Source organism: Daldinia decipiens, assembly GCF_022478715.1.
Source record: "Daldinia decipiens strain CBS 113046 unplaced genomic scaffold F4813scaffold_20, whole genome shotgun sequence".
NCBI lineage: Eukaryota > Fungi > Ascomycota > Sordariomycetes > Xylariales > Hypoxylaceae > Daldinia > Daldinia decipiens.
In genome coordinates this window covers 595,777-618,134 of record NW_026054563.1, presented here as the reverse complement: position 1 = coordinate 618,134, position 22,358 = coordinate 595,777, and the positions used below count along the sequence as shown (strand labels likewise).

The 22,358-nt window shown below is 46.3% G+C and overlaps 10 protein-coding genes across 10 annotated transcripts; 5 read left to right on the top strand and 5 right to left on the bottom strand.

Moving 5' to 3' along the window:
* Positions 1–20: 20 nt before the first annotated feature.
* F4813DRAFT_362591 (uncharacterized protein) lies at positions 21–805 on the bottom strand. The gene has a single exon (XM_049243639.1). It carries the CDS (start codon positions 526–528, stop codon positions 304–306), a length of 225 nt encoding a protein of 74 aa, XP_049098959.1. The 5' UTR covers positions 529–805; the 3' UTR covers positions 21–303.
* Positions 806–2,051: 1,246 nt separating this feature from the next.
* On the bottom strand, positions 2,052–4,178 carry F4813DRAFT_362584 (uncharacterized protein). Its single transcript, XM_049243638.1, has 5 exons — positions 3,370–4,178; positions 3,237–3,307; positions 2,799–3,178; positions 2,688–2,752; positions 2,052–2,630 (listed from the first exon to the last, which is right to left on the bottom strand). The coding sequence occupies exons 1-5, from the start codon at positions 3,581–3,583 to the stop codon at positions 2,278–2,280; spliced, it is 1,083 nt and encodes a 360-aa protein (XP_049098958.1). The 5' UTR covers positions 3,584–4,178; the 3' UTR covers positions 2,052–2,277.
* A 2,001-nt stretch (positions 4,179–6,179) lies between these two features.
* Positions 6,180–7,832, top strand: F4813DRAFT_362578 (alpha/beta-hydrolase). The gene has a single exon (XM_049243637.1). The coding sequence runs from the start codon at positions 6,292–6,294 to the stop codon at positions 7,402–7,404; it is 1,113 nt and encodes a 370-aa protein (XP_049098957.1). The 5' UTR covers positions 6,180–6,291; the 3' UTR covers positions 7,405–7,832.
* A 1,964-nt stretch (positions 7,833–9,796) lies between these two features.
* On the bottom strand, positions 9,797–13,072 carry F4813DRAFT_362577 (HCP-like protein). The gene is made up of 4 exons (XM_049243636.1): positions 12,901–13,072; positions 12,695–12,835; positions 10,690–12,636; positions 9,797–10,595 (listed from the first exon to the last, which is right to left on the bottom strand). Exons 1-4 carry the CDS (start codon positions 12,926–12,928, stop codon positions 10,204–10,206), a joined length of 2,508 nt encoding a protein of 835 aa, XP_049098956.1. The 5' UTR covers positions 12,929–13,072; the 3' UTR covers positions 9,797–10,203.
* Positions 13,073–13,270: 198 nt separating this feature from the next.
* Positions 13,271–14,823, top strand: F4813DRAFT_118915 (WD40 repeat-like protein). The gene is made up of 5 exons (XM_049238578.1): positions 13,271–13,769; positions 13,839–13,938; positions 14,001–14,067; positions 14,119–14,459; positions 14,520–14,823. Exons 1-5 carry the CDS (start codon positions 13,463–13,465, stop codon positions 14,707–14,709), a joined length of 1,005 nt encoding a protein of 334 aa, XP_049098955.1. The 5' UTR covers positions 13,271–13,462; the 3' UTR covers positions 14,710–14,823.
* F4813DRAFT_118911 (actin-crosslinking protein) lies at positions 14,721–15,762 on the bottom strand. The gene is made up of 2 exons (XM_049238577.1): positions 15,226–15,762; positions 14,721–15,165 (listed from the first exon to the last, which is right to left on the bottom strand). Exons 1-2 carry the CDS (start codon positions 15,597–15,599, stop codon positions 14,733–14,735), a joined length of 807 nt encoding a protein of 268 aa, XP_049098954.1. The 5' UTR covers positions 15,600–15,762; the 3' UTR covers positions 14,721–14,732.
* A 120-nt stretch (positions 15,763–15,882) lies between these two features.
* Positions 15,883–17,698, top strand: F4813DRAFT_118919 (Clavaminate synthase-like protein). The gene is made up of 5 exons (XM_049238579.1): positions 15,883–16,152; positions 16,246–16,303; positions 16,357–16,509; positions 16,576–17,504; positions 17,603–17,698. Exons 2-4 carry the CDS (start codon positions 16,255–16,257, stop codon positions 17,451–17,453), a joined length of 1,080 nt encoding a protein of 359 aa, XP_049098953.1. The 5' UTR covers positions 15,883–16,152; positions 16,246–16,254; the 3' UTR covers positions 17,454–17,504; positions 17,603–17,698.
* Positions 17,699–17,974: 276 nt separating this feature from the next.
* F4813DRAFT_390328 (thioredoxin-like protein) lies at positions 17,975–18,628 on the top strand (the record flags this gene model as incomplete). The annotated part of the gene is made up of 1 exon (XM_049246998.1): positions 17,975–18,628. One exon carries the CDS (start codon positions 17,975–17,977, stop codon positions 18,626–18,628), a length of 654 nt encoding a protein of 217 aa, XP_049098952.1.
* Positions 18,629–18,992: 364 nt separating this feature from the next.
* On the top strand, positions 18,993–20,252 carry F4813DRAFT_118921 (uncharacterized protein). The gene is made up of 3 exons (XM_049238580.1): positions 18,993–19,279; positions 19,330–19,488; positions 19,549–20,252. Exons 1-3 carry the CDS (start codon positions 19,069–19,071, stop codon positions 19,944–19,946), a joined length of 768 nt encoding a protein of 255 aa, XP_049098951.1. The 5' UTR covers positions 18,993–19,068; the 3' UTR covers positions 19,947–20,252.
* A 501-nt stretch (positions 20,253–20,753) lies between these two features.
* Positions 20,754–21,131, bottom strand: F4813DRAFT_390326 (uncharacterized protein; the record flags this gene model as incomplete). Its single annotated transcript, XM_049246997.1, has 2 exons — positions 20,754–20,953; positions 21,020–21,131. 2 exons carry the CDS (start codon positions 21,129–21,131, stop codon positions 20,754–20,756), a joined length of 312 nt encoding a protein of 103 aa, XP_049098950.1.
* Positions 21,132–22,358: the final 1,227 nt, after the last annotated feature.

The window sequence follows — 22,358 nt, the reverse complement described above, 5'->3', positions numbered from 1 at the left end:
TCTTGAATTAAATATAAATATGCGAAATCGTTGATTTTGTATGGGAAATGGGTGGCCCCCACTAGGGTGGCCCCAGTAAGGGTGTTTCGACTTATTAGATGTTCGACACCCAACTTCTCGCGCAGAAACGGCAGTATCCCCTGAGCGACCAGAGCAGACCTGTATCTAGGGGCTCCCAGGGAAGTGCTCTCATGGCCACCGTCAGTCGGTGGGTCGATGATGGTGAGTTTGCTGAATTCGGCTGCCAGTTCGGGATTGGCTGATAACATGGGCTTATGCACTGCGGCCCACTGCCCTGCTACCTCATTTGTGGCGGGTGTGTCTATGGTCGTGTTTACGAGACAATGCACAATGACGACGTTGGATTCGCGTGCCTTCGCTAGGAGTATCTTGGCTGACTTGATAAGCTTTTTGTTTGGTTTCTGAGTCTTGGGTCATATTGACAAGTACATTCTGGTAGTCGAGAAAGAGCAAGGCTGTCTTGGAGGGGGGGTAGCTCGACGGCTTGCTAGGGCCAAGGGTACTCATGGTGATACGTCGACAATTTTCGTTGATATGAACATATACATACAGACGTAATGACGACAACAGAATGAAGTTAGGTAGGTAGCTAGCCTTCGACGTATGTTGGGAGGCCAATTTCGCTGATTCCGGGTGGAGCGGCTAGCAGTCAAGTTACGGAATAAAGGGGTAGTTAGCCTTTCGTATATTTCTCTTTGTTCCCTATAAGTACCTAGGTGCTATAATTAATTATAAACACGCAAGGTACCTAATTATAGCTCTGGTCCCTTACCTGTGCCGTAGCCCTTATATGCATATAGCTCGGTATTTTGGTAGTGTGTGTATCGTATGTGTTATGTAGTATTTTAATGGCTTGAGTTACATAGCTTTTTAAAGGATCCGAAAGAAGAATTATATACGAAGCCCTCTCTGGAGCCAGTTGTAACTGCGAGGTTCAAATAACGAGGGCTACAGAGACAGAGTCATGATGTTTCTGAGCAAATATGCTTTTCCGTCAGTTAGGAGACTTATAATGCTAACATATGCTCTATAAACATTGCATCTAATAAACCATGAAAACCCCTCGGTGTGGTTTGGATCTGTTCATATTACATCAATGGTAAGGACCAATATCTAACCCCCCCTTAATAATATACTCTCAATCCATTTAATTCCATTCTTGACTTTCCAAAAGATTGCTTGCTTCGCACTCTTTGACCTCCGTTTACACCCTAAGAGGTACCTAATCTAGAACCGCCAGGGAAAGAAATCGAGAACACCACATGGAAGAACTTCGAGGCATCTAGCGGCCAGCCCTTTCTGTATATGCCTAGCTTTATGAAAGATTATACTTGGGATATTCGTTGGTAAGCTTTCATCTACCCGATCCCTGGCACGAAATTCATCTTAAAAACACGAGAGTGACAGATTATGAGAAACGCTGAATGTGCAGTATGCGAGGCAAAAATCTACCACCTTTTACGAAGCTCTACTTGCAAGTGCTTTTATAATCGAAGGCTGGTAGGTCCTAAAAGCCAGAGCGGCAAAGGTGATAGCTATTATTGGCCTGAGGATCATTATGAGACATCAAAGACGCTGAAACCCGAGTTAACGAAGACAGCTAATCACCCACACACTTTTAACAGGCCTTGAATGGGCGTTCTTATACGAGTGACCAAGTAACTATTAATAGGTATAATAAATGGTGTTTTAGCAAAAAAGTCTATATAAGCTAGGGTCCCCACTTACTTGTGAAGAAGCTTGTTTAGTTAATCAAGTCACTCATATTCCTGATATACCGTATCCTTCACTAAGCTCTATATAATTATCAATTGCTCTTATAGTTATCCTTAACACTCGAACCTTCCCTCGAAACAATATGGCAAGTATTGGGCGTTTTACTCCGAACGCTAACTCATGTTGCCTTTGCTATAGTATAGAGTTGTAAGTCTTCGACGATGAGTTATAAGAGTGTGTGTTGCGTGTTGTTAAAGTTCGTGGTTTAATTTAACATGGTTTCTATCCTCGGTTAAGAGTTTATTTCGATATAATTTGGGGTGAATATGTTCTCAAGATGTATTTACTATATAGGTACCTGATAATTACTACGCAACTATATTTGTTTTGAAGTTATTTATATATAATCAAGGTCGGATAATTGTATACGTCGCATTTCTTTCGGGGAGATTTATAAGAACCAGCTTTCTTTCTCGTCCTGGCGTTAGATAGGTAACCAACAAAGCTAACAACTTATCTGAGAGACTCAGATCCACCAAGCTACTGCAGTTCTGGGTCCCGACCCGTCGAGCTATGATTATAATGCTTAACTGGCTTCAGAGGGAATGTATCAGATATGCTCTCATCAACACGAATCCAGCTCCTGGACGCTTGCGGATCTTCGACTTCAGGCCAACCATGTACTGGCGTGTTCGGATGGGGACCTCTTGACTGATTTCCGCTAACGCCCCGAGTTCTAGTCGAATTCGCCGCCGATAACCCATGCCAATTTCGGACTGCCCTTATCGCCTTGGAATCATCACTAAAGAGAGGCCCAAGTGTAGGGAGGCAGGCGCAGAGGATGGCTACACCTGACTGTATTTCTCCCCATAGTATAAGGACACTAAAGTCAACTTGATGATTGTAAGTATTTCTAATAGATGCAGGTATTAACTAAAGGAGTAACTTACAATTCTTGGTTGGGTCTGGAAGTGGATATATCGCTGTCAAGCGAACGATGCTTGCAATGCATACACTACGCTTGTTAACTTAGACCACCCAAGGAAGTTCATGCAACTCACAGTCCTCCTAATATAAAAATAACCAAGAGAGAGATCCTCCTTGTCATAGATAGCTGGAGCTTTCCCAATATGCCAAAAGGGATACAGATGATCACCACATCCAGGAGTAGATTTGTCGTTTCATACCCTAGAAGGAAGTCCGTTGCATTGAGGCAATATTCTTGTGAGTTGAACTGAGTCCAGAACGCGTCGATAGGATCGCATTGAAATGTTATGATGAATATAGCGACAATGAACCAGATGATACATAGAACGGCTGTGGTTATGGTTGCTCGCTTGGAGGTCTTGTTTACTGAGAATAATGAGTAGTAAAACCACAAGATGCTCAATTTAACAGTAGTAATAATTCCGCTAAACAGGAACTCGCAGATCCAGGCCATCTTTTTGCCATTTAGCCCCTTGTCGTTTTCCAATTAGTGTCAATCGAGTATAACTTACTTTCAGAAGTTCGATCACCTCGGGAGGCTCCAAAGGGGGACCGGTTTCAAACGCGCCATGTCTGACGATAACTAAATTGATATTCAGTCCAAGTCTTGTTAAAGAAACCACTGGTCTAGGAGCAAGCGCCTACAGTCGATTATGAGACCACATTGGGCGCAATAGAGAATCAAGGACACGATACACAGCCAATCGTGGCCTTTAAGACATTGACGCTGACTAACTCTCACCCAGATTCTTAGGAGAACGACGATAGAAGTCAAACCAATCAAAACAGCACAAGTACGCAAATTATCTTGTCCGCTAGAGGTAGTGGAATGTGGCGTCGAGGATATGATAGAACCCATCTGTCGGGTTGGTGGACGCGGTGGCCTCCAGCGAATCGAATGGGGTTAAAATTGAAGCAAAAGACAAAACCAACAATAAGGATCCCATGTCACTTGATGTTCTTCTAAAGGTCCATGAATATTAAATAAAATACCATGCTATAAAAAAGGCTGGTGCTGTTGGTGCGGCAGTGCCTACCTACAAGGCTCGCTGATAGGTCAGTTATAAGACGGACGTAAGCGGCACAGGCGGCCAAGCAGAAGCTGATGCCGGTATAAATACCACTTCATAATCTTTTAATGGATGATGACTACCTAGTAGTCAGGTACTCACTCTCTGTTATATCTTACGTAACTTCGCTATTTTCAACCCTCCTTTCAGCTGAATTTAATAGATATATCTCGAAAAGGTAGGCTTGGAACAAGATATAAGTTTATGAAAGGTCCGTGTCACTTACTTAAGCAAGACTTAAACCGTTTATTTAGCTAAGAAGTGTGTATTAAACGGTTAACAATTAAGGATTAATCCGAAATACTTCCAAACAAAAAGGCTTTTCATAAAGTTATTTTAAAAATGTTTATAGACGTTAGCTAATAACCTTTCATAGAAGACATGCTTTTTTAACAATATTGCAAAGGTCGGAATAACCTCTTATTATCTTGCAAATCCGGTACGTTATCCCTGATCTTGCCTGGTTCCTTAATTAAAGCGCAACACTCTCTAGGTGCGAGGAGGCGAAAGCCAGTACTACCTAATACCGGTGCAACTGCAAGGGTAATGCATAGGTAGGTACCTCGGTATATATAGATCGCAAGCGGGATTAGCGACGCCAATCCCGGTGAATAGGAACTCAATATGTAGAAGCCCCCGCATATGTAGGTGACCACCCATCGTGTTCATGACTTCAGCTTGCGGGAGTTGCCGCCGGCAAAGGGACGTGAACTGACGATTTTCCGACTAACTATCGGTCCGAGATCGACCTATTCAGCTACCTACTAACCGACCTGAACATATTAGGGTTGCACTGCTGGATACACCGTTGGTTGCATGGGTTTGTAAGTTTGTAAGCTCGCAAGTTTATACTCGGCTCGTTTCTTATGGGCCAAACAAAGACCACAGCGTGGAGCGTACTGCTGTAAATCTCAATGCTCAATGCTCAATGCTCAATGCCGAGCCGAGGTTCTTATCCTGTAAATGATCGGCATATTCGGATTTACATAATGGACATTGTTTCGTACGGAAGAGACTACCAAAAGCAAACCAACAAGCATCCATCAGCGCCCACATAATACGAAATCCGATACATCTTGCCGCATGCTGAATCTCGCATATTATACATACCTGGCTATCATTTCCAAAAAGTATTCTCGGCCGAGGCATAAGCAACTTGTGTAGGTACCTATGTAATTGTTTGAGTTTCCTAGCATCTCAGGGCCATAAGCAGGGTATAGGTCTGTGCTGCAAAACGAGGGCAAGACACGGGAAGCTCGGACAAGCAGGCAGGCATAGGTATTTGCTGTGAATAAATAATTACATTTTGAATTATGTCCCGGAGATACCCCACTAGATCGGGGGAGAACTACATTTAGGGCTACGATGCATGCTGCGTCTCCATAACATGCGACGAGAACATGGTATATTTGTACTGTGACCGACTTATCACATCAGGGATGTAGTTATGTACATACATTCATACGCCCCCACGTGAAGGGCCTTGTCCCCGAACGAGCCCGCCAATCATGGCTCGCTTTTATGGTATCTCCCACTTGTATCTCCGCCCCCTGATCGCGGCATCACCAACCTGGTTAGCCTTGTCGCGTACGGATCACCTCAAGGCTTAAGAGACCCTTTCCACGTGGGTCTATAACTCCACTACTTAAGCTTATAGAAACACAGACCAACGACTATCTCTGGGGGCCCGAACTTGTTACCCCTTTTGTTTATATCGATGGTACTATGGCATGGAGCTCACGGATAACGTTACGAGATATTATGTACTAATGAGGAGATCGGGGTAGGAGCTGGAGAAAAGACGATCGATTGTGTTTATCAGCAATACCTAGCATCATTAATAATATGCGTTCGGTTCTATGTATATTAGGTCGTTGTTATAAAAGCAAATACTACAACACAAACCTGTTTCCTCGATCAAATAAATCCATGGCATTACCGAATACCTGTCTGGGTAAACACAGAGGCCTCGTCCATGGTTAGAAGCAGGCTGGTAGGCGTACAACATGCTTTCATACACATGGCATAACTGCCGCCTCCACCATAGGCTAGCACTACCTAGTTAGAGGATTCTAATATAATCAAGCGTGTGCGGTACGACCCTTGGTCGCATCGTTGCAACACGATGCTACCTTGTGGCCCTTGTGGCCCACATATGCGGGAAAGTCCAAATATGCAAAACAACCATCTGCATTGCAACACAGTAGTTCTATGCTCCGTAGTAGTGATGGCTTCATGACATTACACGTGCTAATGCTAGGTGTGTAGGCCGAATCCCGAAACAAGAGTGATTTCCTGTTCATGGTGAGCAAAACAAAGGTGGTTAATCGCCTGCCTGCCTCTGCCTGTCGGGTTCGTAGGTGGCTTCGATTTAGCGTAGATTTTGACGTGTTTATAATACACAAAGTTGCCTCACCTTTCCTTCTCCTATACACCAGACATCTTCACCTCTACTCTTACTTATCCTGCCATCTCTTCATAGTGTACTACGTAGTGTATGTCCACAATGGCATTGTCACGCTCAACTCAGCCGCTTAAAGCTCTTTACATAATATACTTTACTTTGAAACTTCCATTTATATTAATCTCACTTATAATATATTATACTATCCCCTCATTACGACCTATAAGACAATGGAGCATAAGAACAAGTGTAGCCACTTACATTATACGCATATTTTTCAACCTCGTGTCGGTAATTGGTCTTTCGAGCCTTCGACCCCTAACTCCAGAGAAGGCTAAAGAACGGTTTGCCTATATCGAACCCGGTGACGACAAGCTTTACTCCGGCGTCTTATCCCCAGCAGCTATCAAGCCGGTGCCCTTAAAAGGACTTTGGGATGCGAGTCTAGGTGGTCCAGTAACCATTGACAAGTCAAAGGTCCTCCTTCTTTTCCCTGGAGGTGCCTTTGTTTTTGCTTTCGATCCTTACGAGGGGTCCAACATCGTCTCGGATCTAGTGAGACGTGTTCCAGGGGCCAGGGTATTCCTCGCCCAATATCGACTTGCCACCTCCCCCGCCGGTCGATTTCCAGCCGCAATCCAAGACGCCCTTACCTTTTACAACTACATACTAGACCTCGGCATCGATCCGAAAGACATCGTTTTCTTAGGAGACTCGGCTGGAGGCAACGTTGCCGTGGGATTATTAAGATACCTAGAGGAAAGTCAAAAGCTTCCACTACCAGGCGGTGTGCTGGCATACTCGCCATGGGTTCACGTAACCAACGATTCCAAGAGGCAATACGGAGACTCTCCTAAGCTACGGACCGACTGCATCAACTACCCCGTCCTCCAGACCGGATACGACAAGTACATCCCCGAAGGTGGAATGACACCGGAGGTAGCGCCGTACTTTTCCCCTATGACGCACCCATTCAGGACGAGCGTGCCGGTATATATCCAAGCCGGGGAAGCTGAAGTTTTCTACGACGAAAACAAGCAATTCGCAGAGGCAATGGAGAGAATAGAAGGCAACAAGGTGAAATTCCACACGATAAAGCACGCACCACACGACCTCATCCTATCGCATAGGATGGTCGGCTTAACAGCTGAGGCGACCGCCTCGGTCGAGGACGCCATAGCCTTTGTTACCAAGAACGTCGATTGAAAAGGGCAGACATGTGATAGACATAGGCCAAGATGTTATGTAGGTAGATGCATTGACGATAGAGGCCACCCCGCCCGTCGGGCCTTTTCAGGGCATGCACGTAACACGATGCAGACGCTCAGACTCGAGATCACTCGTTTTTGATGGAGCAAGCTCGGGGAATTTTTAATGGTTTAATGATAATGACGAATACGGAATATTGCCAAGGTGATACATACGGAATAGGTAGGATGGTGTTAGGGATGCCACGTGGTTTAACCCCTGTAAATAGCTTCAGTTTACATACATTGGCTAGGTAGCCAAGGTGTCTTTTTTACTACGCCGCAGGCTAATCTTGGTTCTAATCTACTATGTAACGACTTGAGTTATTTTTCGCCCACATCAGTTATTGGTTATAGCGCACACTATGTAAAGATGGGTTGTAAATGAACTAGTTATCCCGTTTTAACTTGTACCAGTTCATCGCCATATTGATTTGATGGTGTATCAATCACGTCTGCTGTAATACTGCAGCTGAACAATATTCTTTACTTTTTGGACCAACTACAAGTTATACCCCAATTAAAACAAGTCTACCGAACCAACACCCAACGTAAGCTTAGAGGTTTTCGAGGAATGATGTAAGATACTGGCCGATCAATTCAATGACTTAAACTGCACTTAGTGATAATGTTGGTGTAAGACGACGAGAATTAAAACGACAACTACTGGTTTAATCACTAGCTTTTTCTTGGTCCAAAAAGCCAACTGCATGTTCCCTTTACACTGGTGTAACCTTGTGATAAGAGCTGATGAGTTAATGTAGCATTATTAAAGTATTCAATCCCGGGTTCAAATGTATAAGATAAAACTTTTTATGTAGTACTAATGTTCCGTCAGTAATGCGGGACAACAACTTCACGTTGCAGTCTTGAAAACCCTGTATGTCATGAGGTAGCATTAAAGGTATAATTCCTTACATAATTGACAACGACCAAGCAAAAAGATGTTGGCAATTCGTAATATGTGTAGAATATAGTAGCTGCTTGAATTAAGCAACATGACTTTTGAAGGCTAATAGGGGTAGGATAATAGGGGTAGGCTACCGGAGGCTCTTACGGCTCTACGCTTCGTACGAATTTACTACCGTACCAAGCTATTAGGCAGCTTCATGTTGTAGGACTTGTGGCCAGCAACTACCAATTCATCATATATTTAATTTCAAACATGATAGTTATATCTCAGATAGCTAGTTCTTGTATATGCCGCTTATTTTTATACTAACAAAGTAACCTAACTACTTGAATAAAGTCAATATCCTCACAAATTCTACTCTAATATCTATCCATTATTTACCTTTTAGTGAACATGTCAAATCCAAATAATTAACACTAACAGGACATGGGCACAATGGAAAGATCTTATAGTATTGCCATAGGTAGTAATATATCCCTAACGTATCAAAAAGCGTAGCGGACAAGAACGCGCCCAAGCTCCCGTGTAGTCGCCGCCTACATGATCAATCCAAAATTTACCATGATCCGCAGCATCGCGTTGGATTCTTTTGGCAGCTCTCCTAGCATCTCGTGCTCATTTCTGCCTCTGCTTTTTACATGCAGCGCACATGCCAATATCGGTGTACCTCATCTCCTTCGTCGTCAAGGTACCGCACGAACCGGCGGCTCCCCCCTCGCGCACCTTCTTGCAGCGAATAACTTTGCCTTTGTACTTCGGCCCGGTGAACCGTCCGCAGGTCAGGCATAGAACGCTCATCAACTCCTGTGTACACATTGTAGTTGTGTATGCGCTATGATGCAGCGCACCGGAAGTAGTAAGCAGTAGGGTCAAATGAAGGGGGAATGCGACAAGGCCACGAGCTAATAGATGGATCTGATATTTTGCTTGAAGGCTAGTGTCAAAGTGAAGTGCTGGGTCGAAGGCAATGTCGGTTCGGGTCCGATGATGCTGGAATTGTCGTTGTTGTGGTTGTGATGGTGGTGATGGTGGTGGTGGTTTGGACTTAAGGATAACTAGGAAACTTAGGGGATATCCTGTACATATAGGCTTATTCCGCCATATTTTCCAAACCGCCCAGTCGTTTAGTGACTCCGAGAGTGTATCTGCTGGGACGTGTCATTTTCCGTTATTTTATCTTTCTCGGGAAAAGGGGGTGAAGTGTAGTTTAAGTAAGATTTGTGAGTAACGATATGTAGATGATTCAGAACCAGCGTTAGAATTAATTATATCATCTGATTGTTAACCTATCGTTAGAGACCAAGTTATTCATCTTCTGATCCAGTTAGGTGAAAAACGAAGCTTGATGCGTTGCGAAGTACGTAGATTATGCCTGCCAAGAGCATGCAAGTCACTTCAATTTCCATTCCCAAGCAATCTGGATCAAAAACTAGATACTGGACGTGTATTTGCCTTCCACCTATATGAGGTAGGATGATTAAGAAAGAAGTTCTGATGATTTGACAGGGGAAGGTCTTAGGAAAAGGAAAGGGGAATGACACGATCTGTACCTCTTGAGTAAATTTATTGCCGCATTAGCATACCTGACTGTCTCCTGATCATGTTCCTGGTTATGTTAAATCTGAAGTTATCCTAAAGGCGGACATCTATATATCCTTAGGTACATATGTAAGAGCCAAGAGCTGGGCCATAGAACTTAAACCAGCTTATTACCCCGGCCTGCCGCGCTAACGTTAAAACAAAATAGAAAGTCTAAGCGAGTCTTCATGATTGAACACTCTATTCATTCATTCATTATATACTACACGCCTCATTAAGGGCCTGGGCGGGCTATAGCCGCCTCTCCTATTGACCTACGGCCCCCGCGGCCCACTGTCCAAAATCTGGGGCGTCCGGCTGCGCGAACAAGTTGCCTCCTTGCTGGCCCTGCGCCTGTTGCTGCTGTTGTACACCACCTCCTCCTTGCTGACCTTGTCTTGCAGCCTCGGCCTCAGCCTGAGCGTGTGCCTGCTGCCTGCGCGCGCGGTAGTACATGAGGATGACTATAGCGCCGACCAGTCCAAGGATGATCAGGCTTTCGACCACGGCGTCTACGTCATCGAGGCCGTCATTTAGGGGTTCCCCATCGCTGCCCGTGATCATGCCCTCGTCGAAGGCCTCGTATCCCTCCTCGTAGTAAATATCTTCCTGGAGGAAGTTGGCGATCCACTCGCTGAGTGACCAGTCCTTTCTGGGCGCTGTTCGGATATACGTCTTAGTCTACATGTAGATAGCGAGAGAGAGAGAGAGAGAGAGAGAGAGAGAGAGAGAAAGAAAACGAATAAGACTTACAAGGTTCGTCCTGGATCGAGTTTATGCGGCCATGGGTGAACGTATTCCAAGCACTGCGCGCTCGGAGTTTAAGGAGGCTTAAGGTCACCGGTAGGTAGGCTTCCTCATTAGCCTCGAGGGCCTGGTCGTAGTATCTCTTAGCGAGGTGGAAATCCTGCGTCAAACCAACCCCATTCTCGTGCATCCAACCAAGGTTATAGAGGGCTTGCGCGCTTTGGAAATACTCCGATGCACCACTATAGCACTGAGCCGCTTTGTCAAACGCTGTTTCGGTACCGATCCCGTCTAGATAATAATCGCCCATTTTAACCAGTGAATCAATGTTAGATTGTATAGCTGATCTGGTCCAGTAGATCAGAGCCAGGGCAGAATTCTGAAGCAGGTTAGGCTTTGCCGGCTGGCGGTGAAGCCATGGTGGTAGGGGTAGTCGTGACTGGGACGGGTCTAACATAAAAGCGACATTGTTCTGCGCCTTTTCGTATCCTTGCTCTGCAGCAATAAGATAATCAAGGAAGGCAAGCTCGTAGTCGCCATCTTCGTAAGCCTGGTTAGCTTCTGCCCAAGATGACACCAGAGGCTCTGCCCTTTCGGCAACGCTCTTGTAATATACCATAGCCATGCCGCACGTTTTGTCTCTCCCAACCCCGTGATGCATCATCTCGGCTAGATAGTACTGCGCCTCAATATTGGCCCACCGAGCAGCCGCTTCGAAGTAAGAGTTGGCAATTTTCAGGTCGTCAGGAGTACCCTGGTCGAGGTGGAGAGCTCCTAAGGCCACGTGAGAAAGGCTAAAGTCCTGGTCTGCTGAAGCCTTGAAAAGCTCTGTGGCCTTAGAAACATTCTTGGGAATCCCAAGGCCGTGAAGATTCATAATACCCAGGCCCCATTGGGACTGGGCATCGCCGTGCTTAATTCCGCGCTCAAACCATCCCCTAGCTAGCTTAAAGTCCTGCCTGACTCCTTCTCCACGTAACCACATCCGGCCGATATAACCGGCGGCCTTACTAGCATATTTCTCCAATTGAGGCTTGGGTTGGTCAACGGGACGGCCATCTTTGGTGCGCCAATACATTGTTGTTACGGCGGCAAAGTACCGTCGAGCTAAATCGACGTTCCTTTCAAGGCCCCGCTGACCTTCGTAATAAAGTCTCCCTAAATTGAACGAAGCCTTAAAATCACCCTTCTGGGACATTAAATCAAGGTATTCGATGACGTCGTCGATGGCGGCGTAGGCATGAGAACTGGGGTCAGCCTTCAGAGCGTTGATACCGGAACTTACAACGCTGGCCCCTTCGCCGTACACACCACCTACGTCGTCAGATAACCGATGCGCTTCCGGTGTGAGGGCCATTCCACCAGGTGGCCCTGATCGGAACCAAACCATGGCTTTGTCCGCCACCCTCTTGTAATACTTGCAAGCCATTTCGCAACTCTTAGGTACACCAACACCGCTAACATGGCGGGCCGCCAGGGTCATTTCCGACCTCGTGTGCCCTGCATCGGCGGCAAATGTATGGTATAGAAGAGCCTTTGATTGATCCCGCTCTACCGCATCCCCCAGTCCTGTCGCATATATCAATCCCACCATATACTGCGCGGAACTGTTCCCATACGAAGCTAGTCTGTAGTAGTGATCGAACGCGGTCTTGAAATTTCTCGGGTGGGAATAATTTCCGAAGAAGTTGAACTGCGCTAGTAGGTAAATCGCATCTGTGTTATTCTGGTCGGCCGATTGCTGTAGGAGCTTGACGCCCTCGAGGAGGGGACCGGTGATAACTGGTGGCGCATGTTCTTGTGGAGGAGCGCTAGCTCGTATACTCGGTAAGATCTTTGGTAAATAATGGAATATTATCCCAAAAACGCTGGTTGGCTTTTTTGATTTTCTGTGTAAATGAGGTGCTTTAATCTTTCGGAATTCGGTCATCGCCTCATGGACAAGCTCCCATCCTATTCCATGTTAGATCCCCGCCGTTCGTTCCAGAATCACATAGTTACGGCGGCTTACCGCTTTGGTAGGGGGTCCAGGCATGTTGCTCGTCTTGAACGACATCGGTCTCGGCAGCTTGTTGAAGATTCGCGGTCGCACTATCATCCTCCAATACTTGTTGTTCGGCAGCGGATGTAAAGGCGATAACCTGCAAAAGCACTATTCGGAGCAGGGATTAGCGCACATAGCTTACAGCGATATTAGATTTATAAGGCGAAACTTACGGAGCGCTGAGACGAACCAACGCCTCATGGTAGATATTCTGCTAAGAGCAAGGCTTTAAATGCTGTATTAATATCATGATCTCCAAGGAGGTAATCATTAAGTGTTGTGTGTGTGTGTGTGTGGAAAAGTTGTCGTATGAAGTATGAAAGGAAGTCGTTCGGGGCTTGGAACTTACAAGCTGTCCAGATCGATCGGTACAAGCAATGGTACTTCCGTACAACTTGCATACGTTGAGAAGCGACAGCCCCGTCTAGAGATCAACTTGCCTCCGATTGGTCAATGTCGCCACAACCTGTGGGGCTATACTTTTTTAACAACTAAAAGTTTTAGTATCGGATCTTATCTTCATAAGGCTGAATTAGTGCGAATATTCATATTTCACAGATGACATGAGCATGTTATTAAAGCAAAACTTCAAAAGGCATTTTATCCAGTTTACAAACGCTAGATTATATACAACAGACCCACGCAGCTCATTAATTATATTACAGGAGCAAATAGCCTGAATTTAGGCGATCTACCAAATACTAGAACCTCTTAGTAGAGGTAAGAAGAAACGCCATGTATCCTCTTAATTGCGTAGACGGGTACAGGATACCAGTTCGCGAGGAGGTCTACGTTCTCGACATCATCCCCCTCGCAGCAGGTCCGGCGACTATCTCCTCGGACCAGAAGCTATCCTTATTTAATCCCACAAGTCTAAAAGCAGGGCCCCAGCTCAATCTTCTCACGCGACACGGCAACATCACCTGTGCCAAGGCATATGACGCAGGGAGCGCTATAGTGTGTACGGCGGGCGAGGATGGCAGCGTATCGATGTGGGATCTAAGGCAGGATGCGCGACAGGCTGAGGTGGCGAGACTAACAGGTTCGTTCATCGCGGCAGATAGCTAGCTGCATTTGTATTTTACGGACGCAATGCTGAGGATTTATATAGATAATCAAGTCTCCGTGTTGTCTTTAGCATGCTCAAGTGCTGGCTTCTCAGTCGCGGCTGGAACCGAACTGCAAGACCACCAAGCATCTATATTAGTATGGTGAGTGTGTTGAAGAAGTATCGTAATTCCTTGTTGTAATATGCTTATACCTGGATGCTTAGGGACGTCCGCTCAACTCCCATCCCGAAGCTTCACTATAAGGAAGTCCACAGCGATGATGTGACAGAGGTTTGCTTTACCTGGTACGAATGATAGATACCCAACACTAACGCAACTTAGCTGAATTTCCATCCTAACGACCACAATATTCTCCTATCAGGATCAACCGATGGCCTTGTAAATATCTGTGATACAAGAATCACTGATGAGGATGAAGTCGTAATCCAGACCTTCAACCACGACGCCTCCATCCACCACGCAGGGTTCCTAAACGATACTGAAGTATACGCATTGTCCCATGATGAAAAGCTAGCACTTTATGATGTTGCCGAAAACCACGAAAATGGAGCAGCAACGACAGATTTTGGGGATATGCGAGAGGTCCTTGGCTGCCAGTATATTGCCAACGTCACTGCGAAATCGAATGGGGCCGGGGCCGTGATTGGCGCTGGTGCACACGAGTAAGTTGTATCTGTACCAGAATAGCTCTTGTATCCGTGCTAACCCTGTGACATGTGCAGCCAACAAGCATTCCAATTGATCCACTTGACAAAAGGCCAAGGATGGAATCTAGATCGAGATAGCAGTGTCAGCTTACCTGGAGCCCATTCTTCGGAGATTGTTCGTAGTTTCTGCTTCTACGACGAGGCGCAGACGGTCTTTAGCGCTGGCGAGGATGGATTTATCAAAGCATGGAAGCCGAACGCATAATCCAATAATTTTGTCCATCCCTTTCAAGAGTATTTGTCGTGCTTGTTCTTGGACTTCAGATCCAGTAGCTGCTCGTAGTAATCGCCCTCCCTTCTCGCTTTCTTTAGATTTCTAACTTCATCCTCGTTGAGTCGCCTGCCTACAGCTTCCTCAAGCTCCTGTCGACTGATCCTTTCCTTCGCCTTCTCCTCCTTCGTTGCCTTAAGTCGAGGTTTGAAGCGCGCTTGCATGCGAATCCTCAATGTAGTATCGAAGCTTATTTCTGTAGCATCTCCACGAACCTCGGGTGTGCCATTTGCCTTCGTAGGCTCCTTGATAGTTAAGAAAGTTTCACTTTGCGACTGGATCTGGAATGTACCCGGTGTTTCAGGAGTCGGAATCACGGTCCACGTTTCGAGAGGCGATATAGCTTCGGATGTCGCACTAAGGATGCCATACTTGTCGCAGCTGAGGTACCTAGACAGTAGCCCATTAGCAATCGAAAAACAAGCAAAAGCGACAGGAATAAGCACATACTTTCCGTACCGGCCTTTAAACCTAAAGCTCTCGGTGCCGTAGATCTTATTCGCAACCCAAACCTGGCGCACGTCGTGGGGTTCGGCGCTGGTAGGATTCGCGTCGATGATGTTCACGATGGGGTCGGTGAAGATCTTGCCGTTAGCATCGCAAGCTAAGCAGGTCGGAGGTTCTGTTGGAAGTACGATCATAACCGGGCCTTGAACATCTCCGACGGCGTCAGCTGATACCCAGCTATCGTCGTTTTCTGCACCCTCGGCCGTCGTGGCGACTGTAAGACTGCTAGGACCTGCATCTTCGGCAGACGGGTCTGCTTCGGTACGCTTTCTCTTCTTGGGCTTCTTGTCGCCCTTGAAGGATAGTGGCTTAACCATGTTGATATCACCTTTAATATCACCTGATATCCAATTGCTTTCTGGTGCGTGCTGACGCTGTATAGAATTAGAATAACGGGATAGGTTGTTGGTGTTTTGGGTACTTCGTATATGTAATTGTTTGGATAATAGGGAGCTCCGATAAGAAAAGCACTGGCGTCACTCGATACGAAGTACCTATGTATTGTACAATGGCTTCATTATTATTAAAACAGAGCGGTCCGCCAAAAGTCTCCAAAGTTTTATTTGATTATTAACAGGTAACTACGAAATGTCAAACACTCGATTCAATTTTTCGTCATTTCCAGTATTCTATTTATCTTCTTATGACAATGTCGTCATATCGTCCACCGTCTCTTAGTAAAGATAGGTACCTAGGTACTCTAGGAGCCATTGCCAAGTACCTATTTAGCGGGAAGCCCCTATGGTATGTAGCTCGGAATGCGCCGGTGGTCAGGTTTTTTGGTGCAAGTATTATTAGTGAAATGCCGACGGTATCCTTAGGGCGAAGCTGTAAAAAGATATCGAAACACTCTCAATATTCTTCAGATAGGTACATATCATATGCCTACGAACCTAGCTCGGCTTTCGGTTCTGCCTAATTATTCCAAACTAACCATATTCTTACTTGCTGAAGCTTTCCTAGCAAGTAAAAATGGCGACAACACAGCCAGTCGTTGTATCATTAGCTGATCTCAAGACCGGTAAGCGTTGTAGTATGAGACTCTTTAGGTAGTACCCATTGCTCACCATTTAGGGAACATCTCTTTTGAGAAACTACAAGAAGCCTTTGGCCCGGAGTCGCTAGGAATTCTAGTCGTGAAAGATGTCCCGGCAGAGTTTCCAAGATTAAGACACCAGCTACTGTCGTATGCCTCATATATGGGCAACTTACCAGAGGCAGACTTTGGTACGTTAGGAACGATTAGATTGTAGTTAATCACTACCACTCGAAAATCATCTTACAGATTTTTAGATAAGTTCACGAACGAAGCTGCCAAGTATTTAGTAGGATGGTCTAAAGGTAGAGAAAAGCTCAAGGATGGGGGCGCCGACGAATACAAGGGCTCCTTTTACGCCAACTGCGCATTTTACGTAGATCCGTCCTTGGAGTCCGCGAAACCGACGGAACAGTTTTCTCTGAAAGATTTCCCCGAGTACTTGGCGCCAAACTCATGGCCGCCCAACGAGATGCTGCCGGGTTTCAGGCCCACGATGGAACAGATGTGTAGACTCATAATTGATACAGCCGTATTAGTTGCGCGAGCTTGTGACAGGTTCGCCGAAAAAGAAATCTTAGGGTACCCTTCAGCCTACTTGGAGAAAGTAGTCAAGTCTTCGTCGACAACGAAAGCCAGACTCCTACACTACTATCCCATGCCCGAGGAGGCCATGGCGAAAAGTCAAGAAGGGGACAATTGGTGTGCAGTTCACAAGGACCACGGCTGCTTGACAGGCCTAACATCTGCTATGTTCGTTGACGAACTGAAGATAGACGCGAAGGTCCCCAGTTCTAGCGGAAAGGTGCCGGACTTGCTACCGACATTGGAGGAATTACCCGCGTCGCCAGATCCGCAAGCCGGACTCTGGATTAAAGACAGAAAGGGTGTACCGGTCCAAGTTAAAATCCCCCGGGATTGTATCGCCTTTCAGACCGGCGAGGCACTTGAAAGGATTACTCGGGGCAAGTTCAAGGCCGTGGAGCACTCGGTAAGAGGAGCGTACGCTAAAGGTGTTGCTCGAAATACACTCGCCGTCTTCACGCAGCCAAATCTTGAAGACGAAGTCGACTTGGACCAACACATCACGTTCGGGGAATTTGCTAGGGGCATTATAGCGAAGAATACCGTCTAAGTAGCAAATTCTTTATTGAGATAGTATAAGAACTTTTACGTTTTGTCCGATGTGAGTAGATGATAAAATTACAACTTACTCCAGTTGTATGCCAGTGTTTGAAACTGAACATTCACATTTAAACATGCTCTAGTTAACTAACTACATAGTACCAAACTTATACATCACCTCCCCTTACTTTACCAATATTAGTAAGTGTCTTGCATACCTAAATACCTAAATACCTAGCTACATGTATATATGCTGCAGCTACCCCACTATAGGTACTAGAGCTATCACAACATATGGCGTCACTCAATGCATTTCCCATTACCTACCTAGGCATTCGGCATCTTTCCGTCCCAAAGCATTAACTACCTCGTAACTCGGCCCCCGTCACTTGTCAGTTTCCGATGCGTCTAGCTCGGAGTTTCTCCCCCTTTGTCTACAATAAAACCCAGGTTCTATCCCTCCAGACAGCCACTAGGTTAGCTAAATTTACCTCTTCAAGCTTTCGCCAATCCTCAAAAACACAATCAACCATGGCGCTAAACCCCAAGTTCGCTGGTCAGCGACTGCTCTTCGGACAGCCTTCCTCCTCCACAGCCGGCGTGCCCCCGGCCGTGCACACCCTTGAGCTGTTTCTCGATTACGTGTGCCCGTTCTCAGCCAAGCAGTTCAAGACCTTCTATCATTCGGTCGTGCCCCTCATCAAAGAAAACCCCAAGTGGGCCAGCAGCCTGCAGGTCATCTTCCGCCAGCAGATCCAGCCCTGGCATCCCTCGTCGACGCTAGTGCATGAGGCGGGCGTCGCTGTGTTGCAGCTCGCACCCGATCGGTACTGGGACTTCAGCGATGCCCTGTTCAAAGCGCAACTGGAGTATTTCGATGAGCCCGTCGTTAACGAGCTCCGCAACGACACCTACCGTCGACTGGCTAAGCTAGCCGCGACCGTCGGCATCGACGAGCAGGCGCTGTATGACTTGCTCGTCATCCCGGACAAGGTGCCACAGGGTAGCATTGGCAACACCGGAAACAAGGTCACCAACGATTTGAAACTGCAGATCCGGTACGGCAGACTGGTAGGCGTGCATGTCAGTCCCACTGTTATCTACGACGGCATTGTCGCAAACGATATCAGTTCATCATGGACTGCGGAGCAGTGGCAGGAGTGGTTGACTAAGAATCTCGGCTGAAGAAAACATTTAAGATACGGCATAAACACAGACAAGTATTATTTGTTCATACTTTGCATGAGTTCCAAGTGTATGGACCAGGGAGTACCTAGTGCAGGTTGTTAGGTATTCATAGAATATAATAATTACCTCATATGTCACCATAAGTTCCAGCTCATATCCGATGTGTAGTATAGGTACCTAAGGTACCTATACATGTAGTAATTATTCAAATCGAATCACCATTATATCGAACAGTCTTGAATAGTATCACGTCAATGAAGGCAATACATAGGTAAGTACAGCGAAAATGACAGAATGATAGCCGAAACCACCTGGCGACAACTGCCAAACACCACTTCAGCTGGCGTAAATCGCGTAGGTTAAATCTTAGTGAGCGTCACTTCACTTAGACACCATCAAGAGTTATAAGAGGGATTTCACATCAAACCCTCTCAATCATGTTAATCCTCGGAGCCATAAGAAGGGCTCAACGGATTCCATTGAGATACAATGCTATAAACTTCCAAAATGTAGCCCCCCGTAATCTTTCGTCTGTAAGGCAGAATTTTCGAGTCTTGGGCATGAGATTCGAGACAACCGGAACAAATACAACGAAGACAGCTACAGCAAACACCGCGGCTAGTCCCAAGCCGCAAACACCCAGATTCGGTCAGTCTCTCCGTGCCAGACTGTGTTCCAACGTACTAATTATCCCATAGCATACCCAGAGAACCTCTGCGTATACCACGCCGGCACAGGCCGGATAACCTTCCTAGCCTGCCTGAAGATCTCGACGCTCTTCATCTTCGCCTTCTTCGGCTTCGTCGTGACCCCCGCGTACCTCGACCGGGAAGGCCTATCGCCCACCGTGCTCCGCAGTATGCCCCTTATTACCCAGCCCCTTTCAACCCCTTCCGCATACTAACCCCAAACCACAGCAACGCTCTCGGCCATCATCCCCCTGCTCTTCGTAGCGTACACCACGTCCCCCTTCGTGTCCTTCATCCACATGCGCCTACCGCCCGTAGCGCGGCAGTCCGAGGACATGCTACGGCGATTCGCGCGTGCGATCCCCGCAGACACGGAGCTCGACATCACGACCATGAGCTTCATCGCCAAGCCGCGCGTGAGCCGCGTGAAGCTGTCGGAACTACGCCCCGTGTCCCGAAGGTTCGGCATCGTGAACCTCGCCCGGGACACCACCGCGGAGAACGCCGCGAGGAAGTGGTACCAGTTCCGCGCCGTGGGCGATTTCAACGCCCAGGGTAGCACCGCGACGCGTGCCCCGTGGGTCTGGGAGAGCATCCTGAATGTTATACAAAAGCCTCGGGTGTGATTTACGAGTCTTCCGCTATTCATAAGCTTTAATGTATATATACTCTCGGACGTCACCCGGCTCTCTACGGCAAGAAGTGGGTTAATTTGGCCTCTTCGAAGCGGCCTGCGGTAACGATTATAACACACTAAGAGCCGTGTCCCTCACCTGGTTCTCGGGCCATTGGCCATATCATGTAATGTACAACAGCTTCTGGCATAGCCAAGCAAATCAATCACTATAGCGGGCTAGAAGCTCTAAAGAAATAGGCAAGTCGGTTAGGGCGCACGGAGTTAATCAAGCCTATTTAAATATACTCATACTAAGAGAGATATCACTCGACGCAACCAACTACCGCAGTTCCAACGGAACGAAATTTATATCACGCTGGAAACATCATTAAGAAGTATTCTACGCATCTAATTCTCATATAATCAATACTCGACGTTGTATGTTTACATTCTAAACATGAACACGCTAACTATCCCTTACACAATATATTATACAGTGACTACCTATTGTGAGGGACCATGGTTATGATGAACTTGATATATTGTTAAAGGGAGAATACAGAGTCTCCTCAATCTATCTGAAGTGTTGACACCTTCCAACAATATACTAGGTCCGTCACTATGATGAGATGCCTCCCGCAAACATTAACGTCTAGAGCACGGAAAAAATTATATTCCTATCAATATCTGATCTTTATACCGAATAACCAGACACACATAAACCCAGTCACCCCTACGATAACATCAAGCTTGCGTCATCTAGAGGTACCTTGGCAACATTTACTCTAACTACATCCCCATCTGGGACTTGCGGTACTCATAGATAGATGGCGTTCTTAGTAGCAAACTCGCGTATAGTCTCCATGTCTACTACGCCGTCGGCTGTCTGGACGTCCTCATAAATATCTTTTGGCTTGCTGAGTATCTCTTGCGACTTCTGGGGTGTGTCCTCCTTGAGTATATTGTACAGCTTAATGAAGGCATCTGCGCCTTGCGCTCCTTTGATAGCGCGATAGACTGGGCTGGTCTATAGGTAATAATCGTTTTTGACGCATACCCAGGGATATCAACCACGCCGTTCACAACAGTTTGAATCCGAATCTGCTTCAAGAGTTGGCCGGAGCCCCCAGCATAGGGATCCTTCCACACCCGTGAGAATGTGAAGGAACCCTAGCCCAGAGTCTATCATGGCCATGAGCACCCCTGGTACCGTCGATGTTGTTTATTTATCCTTGGTGCCAAAGAGTTCCGGGCTCCATAAAACGCCACTGAGGATAAATAGCGAAGAAGGTTACATTAAAGCTGTGGACCATGTATTCCCACCACTGCTCCCATTATGTCTGCCACTGTCGACGCTCAATGGGCAAAGTCATACCAAACTGCTTGGAGATAAATGCATAGACCGCTGCGAAGTTGTTTCCCTACTATTTAGTTCCACCTCGTGACAGATAATGGATACCAGGGAGAATGATTTAGGGTGCGACCATCGTCATATGAATGAACAGGTTAGGTAGGTTATATAATAAGGCTTTCCCTCGCTCGCACAGTTGTTTGTGTAGTGTGCTTTTCAGTAAACGTTCGAAATAATCAGTGTTGGCATTCGTGATATTCCTCTCCTTGGGGAGTTGTTGGCAGTTAAAAGATTATTGCCTGGGTATTGCATATGTTTATTGACAACAACTCGTGTTATTGTTTGCGGTTAGTTGTCGTTAGGTAGATTGCTTAATTTTAGAAGGCCGACCATGGGAAGGTTTTGGTGTCAACGTTCAGTGTAGGTGTTAGGATGCCCAGCCCAGAGTGCACGTTCGAATCCCTCATGCAATAGTGCATAAATTCCAGCGGATCTGGGAACACCTCTGAAATGTCTTCGCAGTCCACCACTTTGAGACGGCTATGCGAATAACCGTTACATGTATATATTCCGGTGGACTTGGCTAGGTAGGTTCATAGTTCTTCGTGCAAAACCGTGTCGCGTTCGTATCGTTAAATTGCAGTATGACTGTAGAATTTGAGGTAAGACTGAATTATATCACGCGTTCCAGGCATCTATGGCGACGTTCTGGGAGTTGAATGAATGTTGTCGCATCTGTAGATAAAGTGTTAAGTTGACGGGTATGTTAACTACTATATATGTAGTTGTGGAATTTGGAATTTGGAAAGGCTGTTGAATTTAAGGATGTGGAAGAGAAATTAAGGAAAGAAGAAAAGATATGAAATATTCGTGGCTCGGCTTCTGTTTTATAAGGGCAGAAAGTGCCTTCCTGACTTTATGTTCGAAAAGCAATTCTAGAATTTATTTAGAAGGTGCAACTTCGAGCTACATATGCTCCTGCTGTCGTTTGCACTTGCCTACCTGTTTAGGAGTCAATTTTCCATAGCAACGACATTACCTAACATGTAGGTACCTAACTTACAGATATCT

Coding starts and splice junctions, on each gene's coding strand:
- F4813DRAFT_362591 (XM_049243639.1), bottom strand. CDS start 528: ATGAGTACCCTTGGCCCTAGCAAGCCGTCGAGCTACCCCCCCTCCAAG.
- F4813DRAFT_362584 (XM_049243638.1), bottom strand. CDS start 3,583: ATGGGTTCTATCATATCCTCGACGCCACATTCCACTACCTCTAGCGGA. Junction 3,308..3,369: donor ATGTGGTCTCATAATCGACT/GTAGGCGCTTGC, acceptor ATATCAATTTAG/TTATCGTCAGACATGGCGCG. Junction 3,179..3,236: donor AGGTGATCGAACTTCTGAAA/GTAAGTTATACT, acceptor AATGGCAAAAAG/ATGGCCTGGATCTGCGAGTT.
- F4813DRAFT_362578 (XM_049243637.1), top strand. CDS start 6,292: ATGTCCACAATGGCATTGTCACGCTCAACTCAGCCGCTTAAAGCTCTT.
- F4813DRAFT_362577 (XM_049243636.1), bottom strand. CDS start 12,928: ATGAGGCGTTGGTTCGTCTCAGCGCTCC. Junction 12,836..12,900: donor TTGGTTCGTCTCAGCGCTCC/GTAAGTTTCGCC, acceptor TGCTCCGAATAG/TGCTTTTGCAGGTTATCGCC. Junction 12,637..12,694: donor CTGGACCCCCTACCAAAGCG/GTAAGCCGCCGT, acceptor AACATGGAATAG/GATGGGAGCTTGTCCATGAG.
- F4813DRAFT_118915 (XM_049238578.1), top strand. CDS start 13,463: ATGTATCCTCTTAATTGCGTAGACGGGTACAGGATACCAGTTCGCGAG. Junction 14,068..14,118: donor ACAGCGATGATGTGACAGAG/GTTTGCTTTACC, acceptor AACGCAACTTAG/CTGAATTTCCATCCTAACGA. Junction 14,460..14,519: donor ATTGGCGCTGGTGCACACGA/GTAAGTTGTATC, acceptor TGACATGTGCAG/CCAACAAGCATTCCAATTGA.
- F4813DRAFT_118911 (XM_049238577.1), bottom strand. CDS start 15,599: ATGGTTAAGCCACTATCCTTCAAGGGCGACAAGAAGCCCAAGAAGAGA. Junction 15,166..15,225: donor TTTAAAGGCCGGTACGGAAA/GTATGTGCTTAT, acceptor GCTACTGTCTAG/GTACCTCAGCTGCGACAAGT.
- F4813DRAFT_118919 (XM_049238579.1), top strand. CDS start 16,255: ATGGCGACAACACAGCCAGTCGTTGTATCATTAGCTGATCTCAAGACC. Junction 16,304..16,356: donor ATTAGCTGATCTCAAGACCG/GTAAGCGTTGTA, acceptor CTCACCATTTAG/GGAACATCTCTTTTGAGAAA. Junction 16,510..16,575: donor CTTACCAGAGGCAGACTTTG/GTACGTTAGGAA, acceptor ACAGATTTTTAG/ATAAGTTCACGAACGAAGCT.
- F4813DRAFT_118921 (XM_049238580.1), top strand. CDS start 19,069: ATGTTAATCCTCGGAGCCATAAGAAGGGCTCAACGGATTCCATTGAGA. Junction 19,280..19,329: donor GCCGCAAACACCCAGATTCG/GTCAGTCTCTCC, acceptor ATTATCCCATAG/CATACCCAGAGAACCTCTGC. Junction 19,489..19,548: donor ATCGCCCACCGTGCTCCGCA/GTATGCCCCTTA, acceptor CCCAAACCACAG/CAACGCTCTCGGCCATCATC.